General features: G+C 42.2%; 1 protein-coding gene across 1 annotated transcript in view; it reads right to left on the bottom strand.

The window, feature by feature from the left end:
* The window catches only part of LOC139062263 (uncharacterized), a 99,361-nt gene extending 89,041 nt beyond the window's left edge, over positions 1-10,320 (bottom strand). The window contains exons 1-3 of the mRNA XM_070543132.1: positions 10,277-10,320; positions 9,575-9,697; positions 8,781-9,034 (exon numbers count right to left, since the gene is read on the bottom strand). Of these exons, the coding sequence (XP_070399233.1) occupies positions 8,781-9,034; positions 9,575-9,697; positions 10,277-10,320 (421 nt within the window). The remainder of the gene's footprint in view (positions 1-8,780; positions 9,035-9,574; positions 9,698-10,276) is intronic.
* Positions 10,321-12,109: the final 1,789 nt, after the last annotated feature.

Here is a 12,109-nt window from a genome sequence, read left to right as displayed (position 1 = left end):
TTTAATGAGTATTCCTGATTATAATTAGTCACTGAGAGTTTTTCATGAAGGTTGAACATGAAAATAGTCTCCTAGTGCCTTCCTTAGCTTCTGATAGAAAACAGACGGTGAAACTCTAGGATTTCAAAAGCCTGACAGATCTACGTCACACCAGTCCTTTTTAGAAGACACACCATGTCTGCTAATCAGCGTAATACTGCCGCCACGGTGTGTCTTACAAACGCGCCGTGGTGGCATGGCGTTGCGGGAATTTTGTGGCATTCGTGCCGCCGCGCTTGGTAATAATATTACTGCAAGGACGTACTTGTGAATGCATATTACACATTGGCGCAACAGAGGGAGGTGCCATGATCATGTGGGGAGTTACTGCTGAGCTCAGGCAGTAAACTATATTGAAAATGAAAGTAAACAGGGGCAAATGTTTAGTTTTTGTAAACAGTATCAGTGATGCGGAGCGTCTGTCTGTTACAGCTGGAGGTCAGATCACCTGAGACTGCACAGGGACTATGTGGAGGACTTTAGGTGCAACTTGTTAAAGAAAACTTTAAAAGGCAGCTTTAAATGCAATAAAATGCAAGTTATGCCCAAGATAAACAGAAGTCTGCAGCAGCCAAGAGACGGCCCCCATTACCCCTTTACAGTGATCCCTTGTTTATCGCGGTAGATGCGTTCCAGACCTGGCCGCGATAGTTGAAAATCCGCGAAGTAGGGACACCATATTTAGAGTACAGTACTATATTGAATTATCGTATGATTACATTCACTTTTTGTGGGTAAAACTCAAGAAACATTTTTTTTTACTTGTTTTTTTTATAGTTTTATTACAAAAAGTGTATTTTATGATGAAATAGATGAAAAAAACAGGAATTTTTTGATATTTCGCATAGAAAAATACCGCGAATCGGTGAAAAATACAGCAAATCGGCGAATTTCCCTTGAATAAGGCTCCAAAGAAAAAATCCGCAAAGTCGTGAATCCGTGATAAACGAACCGCGAAGTAGCGAGGGATCACTGTATACCGCCATTGTACAATCTTTTGTAAAAAGGACATGACTGCGCCACATTATCACCAAAGTCTGACCACTTATGAACGAACGAAGGCCCCTGGTGCCGCCACGGCATTGCAGCAAAATGGCGGTATTGTTTTATAAAAGAGGCTACTGTCACGTAACGTTCATGGATTATGACTCAATACTGGGAAGACAGTTGTTGGTTTGGCATCCAGCAGAGAACATCTCGTCTTTTAAAAGCTAAGCGTTAGCATTAACAACACCACCACACACACTTACTCCTCCAGGCTAATGTTATTTGTGGAGAAAACCTTCAAATTGCAAGTCTTGGCAGAGTTATCCAATCAGAGGTAAAATCTCCAAATATCAGTAAATAAGACTCCAAATCCTGTTGTCTGCTTCCCCCCAGAGTACATCTAGCAAGGCATTCATTCCTACCAGAGGCCACAGCAAACGTATAGATTAAACGAGTTTCCCACTCTTTTAAAGTTTTAAAGTTGAAATTGCAGCCTTGGTTGCGCTTAAATGCAACTAAGAGACCACAATTCAATCCAAGTATTCCAGAAGTTTGGGAACCATCATTCCTAACCTTTGGCTTCACATAAGACTGTATTACAAGTTATTTTCCTGTCAGTCTTGGTGTATGTGCTTCTGTGTAAGGTGGGCCTTTGTGCACGTTCATCAGGCTTCCTCATCCACAGTATGTGTGTGTGTGTGTGTGTTGGGGAGGGGGGGGGGGCATCAATAATGAAATGGTTGTTTTTTTAACCCTTATTCTAATAAGGTTTATATTGTGATTGTAGTCAGCTCTAAAAAGGTCACGCTGAAAGAGGTTGCTTTGCTCTTTAAAACCCATTCCACCTCCGATCCAGGTGACTGAGCCAATATCTTCACGACAGACAAAGCAGACGCAGCACTTTCTTCTCTGTCGTGACATCAGTCATTTCCGAATCCTGTGACGCCATGCCGACATTCAGCCTCTTTGATTAGTAGGTTCCAACAGGGCTCTTGTACTGTTTCCACGTCAGGAGAGGGGATTTGCTAGATCTTAACACTCCTTTAGCCCTACGCACAACCACAAGTCAAATCAACCCATCATGAAATCGGTCCTTTTCAGGTGACGTATCGGGCGCTGTAGCGCGTTGCATGATGGGTAGCTAGGTGTATAAACAAACGAAGCACCGGTTGCTTTGTACACTCTTGTTGTGTGAAGGGTTGCCGTGCTATCTTCACAAGAAGGCAAAAAAAGTTAAATGTAGGCAGTGATCGCGTTAACTGGATATTTTTGACTGTTTATTTGGACAGAGAATCAAAGCTGTTGATCATTCTGACAGGACGCATACAGGTGTGCAGGCCTTTTAAACGTTTCACACAGAAAACATCACAGAGGTAAATTACATCAAAAAAAGATTCCCATCTTCCCATTATCTCAGACCTGGACACCATGAGCAGCGCAGGCTGCTATTAACGCGTTGAGGCGCTGTAGAGCAGCTTGGAGCACATCTGGGTCACAGCCCAGCAGCAGAACCAGAACGCAGCAGGTAATATGTTCCTACTTTAGGTGAAGTTGTTTAATTGTAATATGTTGCTGGACACGCTGGTCAGCTTGTTTAGACTAAATATTCATGAAAAACTAATAAAAATGTCATGGTGATGTTTTATTTATTATTATTTGAGAAATTAAAATGACGGGAGGAAACGGTCATGACGGTTGTTGTAAACTCTGTCAAAACAAAAACAAACACGTGTAGCGCGACCTCAGCACGTAGGTATTGTTTCTGTACCTGCTTGTAATTTATATTGATAACAACTTGTTTAATTAAGGCCCGTTCAGAAAATAAAACATAGCGCCTGTGTTCGTGGTCAAGTTTGTGGGCGGCTACTTTTTACTTTTACTTAATTTCAAATATGTTGAAGGAGTGCTACACTTCCTCATGTGATGTATTTTCAGCAGTAATGACACGTCTGAGCTCTGTTTGTTTTCGTTGAGGTTGTAGGGATCTACAATGTCGACTGTAGGCAATTGCTAAAAACACTGATCTCTAGCCTCCTTCGGAAGCTTACTCCTGCAGGAGATGTGTTCATCCTTGTGGTTTTAGTCTATGCTTTTGACCCGTCTTCTGCTTTGACTTCAGCTGCGGCTTCCCCTAGCAGTGTGAGTCAAACACCTAAAATGGCGCCAGGTGTGTGGTTGACATGCAGGTCATGTGTCTCACAAGGACCGATAAAAAATGTAGTCACTGTATCTAGAGTTTTCATACCAACCCCAATCAATCTATAAAACACACACACACACACACACACACACACACACACACACACACACACACACACACACACACACACACACACACACACACACACACACACACACTTGAGTCTCAAATCTGAAGTAAATCAGGACCTGCAAAAGTGGAAAAAGGTAGGATGAGGAAAATATCAATCCAGATAATCCTTAACAGGATTAGGATGAGGCAAATGTTGGCAGCGATAAACAAATGACTAACATTCTCAGTCTGTGTGGTTACAAGCCCAAGGGCTCCAGCTAGAAGCCAGCTGGGTCTGGATCCAATCCCTGCTGTTTATCAGTGCAGGGAGAAGTGGCCACTTGTGAAACCTCCATGATAAACACTTGGGGGGCAAACAGAAAATGACTAACAGAGTAGTCTAACCAAATCACGTCTCCTGACTTGATTTACAGATCGGACCTCTGATACCGCAGCCTGACATTCTGACCATGTTGTTGCCACTCCATCATTCACCGTTTTTTGTTGCTCTCTCTTGAGCCTTAGCCTGCAAGGTGCCAGTTTAGCCTTAATCAGGTGTTGTGACAGACACAGTTTACATTTTCAGGCTGAATCAATCAGCTGTTAAAGCAAAACTGAGCAAATAAACAGACAGTAGAAGTTTTAAGAGCACATGTTTGTTCCCGAGGAAATGTACTGGAACTCTTGGGTGACATCACACCTCTTTTTCTCTTCATTCTTTGTAAACATGTCTCAAATGTAAACAGTCATTTCTCGTCATTTTAATTTTACTTTTTTTTTATTAGCTGACTGACAGGGAACTTTTCTCCTCCCTGGCATTTAAATATGAAATGTATTGCTGCTGTTTACAAAATGTTGATTGTTTGGTTGTCACCATGGAGTCATTGCAAAGGAATGCTGGACAGATCTAATCTAATGAGTCATAAAAGCCCTGAAGGTACAACATGGATGCAAACCTTTGATCTAAGGTGAAACAGCGACACCAGATCAGACTATTTTTCTATCAGAGATACCTCCACCTATGAGCAGGATTTTTTTTCTAATCAAGCATCAAATTTAAATGCTATGACTTTATTAAAATAACTTTTATTTTGAAAGCTTCAACATTATACATTTAACATAAAACATACCCTGACATTTATCTCATACAAAAGCAGAAGCTTCTCCTAAAATAGCAAACAAAAACCAAATCAAAGGTAGATACAGGATTATTTGCCTGAAAGGAATTCCACATTATTGTGGATAATAATAATAATAATTGGCATCATTGGCACATTATTCAATCAATCAAACTTTAATCAATCAAACTTTAGTTGTATAGCACTTTTCATACAAAAGAAAATGCAGCTCAAAGTGCTTAACAGATTAAAATGACCCAATATAACACACATTCCCATCTCTTCCACACAAATATAAAAATAATTGTGACAGTTACACCCCCATCCCACAACCCATTGCCCCCCCCCCCCCCCCCCCCACACACACACACACACAACCTAAAGAACAGCATAAGTAAACCCTAGGCTGAGTTCAGATGGGTTAGGTATTGAATGAAGCACCAACAGGTGAGCCATCTGCCTCGGCAGCAGTTGATCGACGGCAGCAGCCGAAGCACCAACCCATGGCGCCCAGGCCGCCACAGTCAACCACCACCCCTGAGGCAGAGGGCCCCACAGAGGAAACACTGGTATGATTAAAATAATTAAAATGAAAATAAATAAATATATACAGTAAATAAATAAATAATAACAATAATAATAATAATAATAATAATAATAATAATAATAATATGGATTGTAAAATAACTAATAAAAACATATTCAACAGATAGTAAAACACTACAACTAATACCACTAAAATAAAAATATTAAAATAAATCAATTAATTAATAAAACAGGAAATGCAGCTAAAAACAATTATCGGTTAAAAGCTAAGCTAAAAAGGTGAGTCTTGAGCCTGCTCTTAAAAACATGAACATTCTCTACGACCCTGAGGTCCTCTGGCAGCTCGTTCCAGAGACGAGGGCCATAAAATCTGAAGGGCGCCTCGCCATGGGTATGTGCCCTGACTTTTGGAATCACAAGGAGACGGCTGCCAGAGGAGCGAAGAGGCCGCGAGGGTTCATACGGTAAAAGCAGTTCCCAAAGATAAGAAGTCCCAAGACCATTAAGACACTTAAAAACCCTTAAGAGGACCTTAAAATCAATCCTGAAACATACGGGGAGCCAATGAGGCGATTCTAAAACTAGTGTAATGTGCTCCCGCCTCCTGGTCTTCATCAGGACACGTGCTGCAGAGTTTTGTAAACGTTGTATGCCTGAAATGCTCTTTTTGGGAAGACCAGAAAGCAGGGCATTACAGTGGTCTATTCTACTGGTGATAAGAGCATGCATCAGTGTCTCCGTATTGGCTGAGAGAGAATGGGGCGGACTCTGGCAGTTATTGGCAGCCGAATGTGAAGCAGCTGGGATGAGAATGGATTTAAGTAAGCTTCAAGCCAAAAAGCTGAAAAACTTCAAGTTTGTAGGTATGATACTCATTTTCTATTTTCAGGTTGTTAGAGACAGTTTTGGCTTGCCATTAGCACTTTCTAGTGTCCATTTGTAGAACCAAAAGCAAATCCTTAGTGTCTACAGGAGTGATTTTTATCACTAAAGCTAACAAATCAGTAGTGTTTATGATCTAAAACATGCAGGAAATGTGTTGGAACCAGACTGCAGCACCAGGTATGTCAGCTCAATTTATTCTAAGTCCAACAGACTGAACCAGCAACTATACGTTAACTATAAGTTGCAAGTTGAGTATTCTGGCCACAGAGGGATATAGGTGGCCTTCCATTAACCTTGTAAAGCAGCAGTGGGCAATCCTGGTCATCAAGGGCCGCTAGCCAGCAGGTTTTAGTTGTTCCCTTGAGGACCAGGATTGCCCACCTCTGTTGTAAAGGTTAATTTTAGCAAATACTAGTACGCCTTTAATGACTTTTGGGTCCCGATATGGTAGGGTTGGTGGCATTATACCTTGGTTTTACCTTGTTCTATCTGATTCCACTCTCACTTCCTCACCTCTAGCCAAGTAACTGTAGCTGGTTAGTAAGCCACCCAGTAAGAATATTTTAAATGGGTAAAGCCAATACTTCTTGTTCCTTTTGGCATATAAAGTGTTTGGAGCTTTACTCTCAGTTTTTTTATGTTGCCGCATAAATTGAGAAATTAATTTGTTTAGCATGTTGAAAATGGAGACGATTGAAACAGAAAATTAAAGCAGGGGAACAAATACAATTCTGCCGAGAAGGGTCAGTGGTAGAATATCCCAGTGGGTCAGATCTGTCTTACTAGCTTAGAATAATTGGCATCAAACAACGCTGTAGAACAAGGTGTCAGCATAATTCCTAAGTACTTGAAACCTTTTTTGGATCAGTGAAAGGACGACGTTTTGTTCAGCTCCATAGACCAATTAAATGCTATGATTTTTAGGTCATTTTTTTCTAATGAATAAACTCAACATGTTCATAAGGTCTTGTCTGCATGAAACAATGAATTGCTAAATGAACTGCTGACTACCAAAAAATAGGGACACCGTGGTTTTTCTGAGATTTAAAGTTTAATTTGCATCACTCCAGTGATGTCAGAGGGGATTTTAGTGAAACTACCATACTGCAAAATGCAAACGTTGCACCACAGCAGAGTTTCTGAGTGGATATCCCTAATTATAATTTCTACTTGTAACAACATAGCAGTTCTGACTAAGAAGAATAAAATTAGTAATAGGACAAATTAAATTATTTCTATATAAAATAGGAATTACAGAGCTCTCTAACTGTTGATTAAATGTTAAAACGGTTTGCCACACAGATTTGTCCCCACCAATATTTAAAGATCCCATCATGTTAATGTTGAAAGCACCAACTCCCTCACTGCCAGCTCCTTCTTGCAGGAGCTGTGTGCGACCGACACATTACTGGTGTGGCCGTCACAAATCCTGACAGCACTGCTGGGCTCCATTCTACCACTTTGTAATAATAAGCAACTTTACATGCCCAGTAATGTAAATGCTAGGAAAAGTAATGAATTACATTACTCTGTTACCTAAAAAAAATAAATTAAACACAGTTGGTGATGTTGTTATACTTAAACACTGTTACTCCTAACACTGATGATTAGGGATGTAAGAAAATATCACGATGGCAATATATTGTGATATTTTTCCCAGCAATATTGTATCGATATTCAAAAGCTGTGTATCGGAAATATCGATATGGCAATATATCGTGATATTTTTTCCTGAGATTATAACATCGATATTCAAAAGCTGTGTATCTAATTCCTGAAAGAATTTACATGCAAACATTTGTGTATTTTCTTTTCGTTTTGCGCAATTCAATCGCCACCTGCTAGTTGGCAGCAGTGTGCAGCGGGTTTTGTTTCCACCACTGAAATGTAAATCCCTCCATCGTGGTTCAGATACCTCATGTTAAACATGTTACGTATCAGTTTGGACTGTTTATTGAACATTCTTACAATAAATTCAGTAAAAAAAAATTGCTTGTAACATCTGACTGAATGTATCGCAATGTATCGTGATATATCGTATCATCTCCCCTGTATCGTGATATGTATCGTATCGCCAGAATTTCAAAAATACACATCCCTACTGATGATCATGCACCTATGTTCATCTCCTGGTCTGCAGCTTACGATCACTCCTGATTGCATGAGATAAACATTGTTCATAGGCTTCAAGACCAAGTCAACTTGTAAGACTTTGATTTTGTAACGTAAGTGTGACATGAGTCCAGCTCTCAGACACGAATCCTCATCTTTGACCTAAACTGCACATTTCATTTAGGTTTGAGGTGTGGATATACAAGGCTCAGCAAAGTGCTTTGCTTTCCCATTCTATCTTTCTTATTGAGCTTTACCTGCAGGAGTCCAGAGACTTAAGAGTCTGAAAGACTTTTACCCTAGTCCCATCCCTAAGCACGTCTGTGGCTGGCAACAAAAGCCATCTGGGATACGGTTGAAAGCTTAAGAAACAGAATAACTCTTTTAAGCAGAACTCTGCATGGTTCTGACTGCAGGGTGTTACAGTCGCTTCTAACCAAGACTCCAACTGGACCTCCTCCTCCTGTTCCGCCGCTCTAATCCTGGCCTACATGACTGGCTCCAACCGAAAGCTCCCGCATGTAAGACGTGAAACCAAAAGTACTGACAGTTTTTTTTAAAGACCACCTGCCTTATCAAACTAAAATGCACTCACAGAATGCAACAGAGGATAGAGGGGAAAATCAGCAAAACATGAGGGCAAAAAAGAGAAAAATAAAAGGCAGGACAAGTCACTCGTCTCCTTGTGATCTCAGCAAACAAAAGAACAAATTGCATGTCTGCGTCATGACTCCGAGGGTCATAATTGGAATATGGACCCACTCAGCAGTGTTTGTATGTCTACATGTTGATATAGTTTCCATCAGTTCCCACATGAGAGCCAGAGAGGTGCACGGACCCACCTTTCAGCCTTTCATCTTGGTTTCTTTTGTGTTCTGCCACACTTGTGTCTCTTGGATGGAAGTGACTGTTATTATTCCAAACAGCATTATCTTTATTAATGCCACAGGTCTCAGGACTGTGCACTCGTAGGTAGTCAGGTCTGGATGGACATGTGGCCGGTCTCCAAAGATAAAAGCCCAGCAGTGTTGTTTGTGAGTCGGATGGTGAGAATGGACCTTCATCCTCTCTCCTCGAGCTCAGAGATGTAGAGGACCTACAAAGACAAAGGTGTGACTTTTATCTTTGTGCTCTAGATCTTGTGGGAACATTTGAAGTAAAAACATATTTGTAGGAACCATTTTGCTGCTTTAGTCACAAATTTTCGAATAAAAGTTTGGAAAACACAGAAATCGGGACTCTATGAATGAACATCTTCTCTTATATGTCTTGTGTTGCCTGTGGCTGGTGTGAACCTGGAGCTGAGGCCATTTCCCAAAGGCAGCCATGCGTGGCAAGTTATTTTAGAGTTGGTGTGGAGAGCTGACGTGTGGCCAGTTCAATGCGAGGCAGTGGCTGGGGTGCTCAATGCTTCAAGCCCCTCGCTCCAGTGAGGCACACAGATTCAGCCAGAGCCTGGACACTGATTTATGATACAGGGCGATCAAACCTACCATAAGGACCACCCAGATGGTGGTACAATATGGTAGACACACAAACACACACACAAAAGCAAGCCGCAGCCTCCCACCCCCAAGCCGGCCGAGCCCGGAACCCAGCGACCCGGGACCCAGGGACGACCAGCCCCACCGGGGACCCAACAGAGCCCAGGGACTCAGATCCCACCAGGCAGCCACCAGGATCAATCAGAGAGATACCAAAAATCTTAAGCCCCTGATCCATGAGCCGCGACCACTCGGGCAGACCGAGGCACCACAGTCTGCATCAAATATGGCAGGGGGAGGGAAGTGAAGATGTGTAGCAGCACAAGAAGTCACAGGAGAGGGGAGGAGTCCAAGACCCCACCTGACATATACAGTCATACACAGACACAGTCACACACTCCCTCCCTCATGCTCACACATGCACATACAACCTAAGACTTACAAAAATGAACGCTAGACACCCACTCGCGCTCCCCATACACACCCTATTCACTCTGGTCCCGGTACTGCTGCACAAAGGTTACAACCATCACCAGTTACCAGAGTTAGCCCCTTTCTGATGGGGAACAACATAACTAAAGCTAGTGGCACCAGCTGGATGAGCTGAACAATAACAGTAAATGACAAATCGGACGTGGCTCATTCCTTGAGTAAACACTGATCTCATATGGAGACAGGCAAGCAAACACGCACCTGCCCTGAGCAAATACAACACTGGGCACACACACAAACGCACGTGCGCACACACACACACATGCACAAGCATGTTGGTATTTCTATATGTTACACCCTAGCCTCAACTAAAAGTTCAGTCACACCGTACCACTGAAACTAATTATTAGGGTTATTCTCACTGGGAGGACCTGGCAATGTCCTCACAGTTGCAAATTGTCCCCATGTTAGAGGTGAAGAGTCAAAATGTGTTCTCACAGCGGATGTAAGACATGCACACTTGTGTGTGTGTGTATGTGTCACCCACGCACATACACACACACACAAGCACAAAAGTGAACTTTGAATGAAAGCTGAAATTGGGTTGTTTGCCACAGCAGGCAATTGTGAGATCTGTAGAGGAGTTTAGTGGGTGCACGAGTGTGTGTGTGTGTGTCTGTGCATGCGTATGTGTGTGTAGCTCGTATGCACGAGTCCCTCTGTAGAAAACAGGCCTGTACCATCTTGGTTCAATCTGACCACTTCTGTAGTGCACGCACACACACACATACACACACACACACACACACACACACACACATGTCTGTCTTTCTATCATAGTGAGAACCCTCCATTGACTTCCATTCATTTTTGTGATTCCACTATGCTAAACCCATACCCCAACCCTAACCATAACCAATGCTGATCTATAACTTACCCTAACTTTAACTAGAACTTAATTCACACCATACATCTGAAACTAACTGGTAAGCTTTAAAAAAAAGTGAGGACCATAAAATGTCCTCACTTTGTAGGGAAAATAGTGAAAATGGTCCTCAGTAAGTAATAAGTACAAGGACACACACACACACACACACACACACACACACACACACACACACACACACACACACACACACACACACACACACACACACACAGCCTTCCATGGCCATATTTCCCACAAAGCCCAGTATACAGCTTCACTCTGTTCAGAAGGATGCACCGTCATCACTTCCTGTCCCTGTGACTCCCCCCAGCTTCTTTTTGATTGGAAGCTTACACAAAATGAAGAGAAGAGGAAGTTGTGGTGGCAAAGAGTGGCGGTGGAGCTGCGATCACAAGGAGAAAAAAGAATTCTTGCTCGATTTCCATGGAAATGTGTCAACAGGTTGAAGGAGAGCAGTGGAAGGCGGGGGCAGAGCAGGGGGCACTGGCTAACCTGCTCTGGTTAACAATTCATCCCTGTATCTGGATCCTGAATGATTGGGCAAATATAGAGTGCTGCAAAGGCAAAAGGGCCCCAAGTGGCTGAGAGACTGGCATCGTCTGAGGGTGACAAGACAAGCTCAAACTAGTTTGTGGTGATAGCAGTGGCATGTGTGTGTGTTTTGGCGGCGGGGGGGTGGGGGGGGGGTGGGGGGTCATGATGGGAGCTGGGAGAATAGCTAAGCAAACAGACCACTGGAGGCACAAAACACAACTGATGGCTGCAGCCTTGAAAAGAAGAGTAATTACATGATTTGTGTAAAGACGCCATTTTGAGGATAAAAATTGTCTTTAAAGATTACCACAACAAACACCAGCCAATAAATCCTGCTCCAGTTCCTCGTGTGAAGTTGAATAGTTAACAGCATTTGGCTACCAGTTGTGCCAACAGTGAAAGCACAAGTTGCATCAGTTTTATAAACTTAAACCACAGTAACAGCGTATGTTTCTGGCATGTATCCACTCTGTTACACATCATTTTGCACCTCTGAGTGAGCCACGAAAATTGCAATGGGAAAAAAAGTCTACTGACTGAAGATAAACCTTTTAGAAGGCTGTATATCAACCAAAACAGCTCCCTGCATTTTGGAATGTTTACAGGATGCAGCCACAACTGTTAAACTCCACAAGCACACTGAGATGATCTGCAGATTTTAGAAACACATAAACGTACCAGAAAAGTCCTTGGAAGTGATTTAAAACTGACTTCTCATTCCAAGGTTGTAAAACAACAGACAAGCATAAGATCACATGTTGTAATATTTCTA

This window comes from Nothobranchius furzeri, chromosome 12, assembly GCF_043380555.1.
Source record: "Nothobranchius furzeri strain GRZ-AD chromosome 12, NfurGRZ-RIMD1, whole genome shotgun sequence".
Taxonomy (NCBI): Eukaryota; Metazoa; Chordata; class Actinopteri; order Cyprinodontiformes; family Nothobranchiidae; genus Nothobranchius; species Nothobranchius furzeri.
Note: the sequence above shows the minus strand (reverse complement) of the source record. Positions and strands in the feature narration are given on the sequence as shown.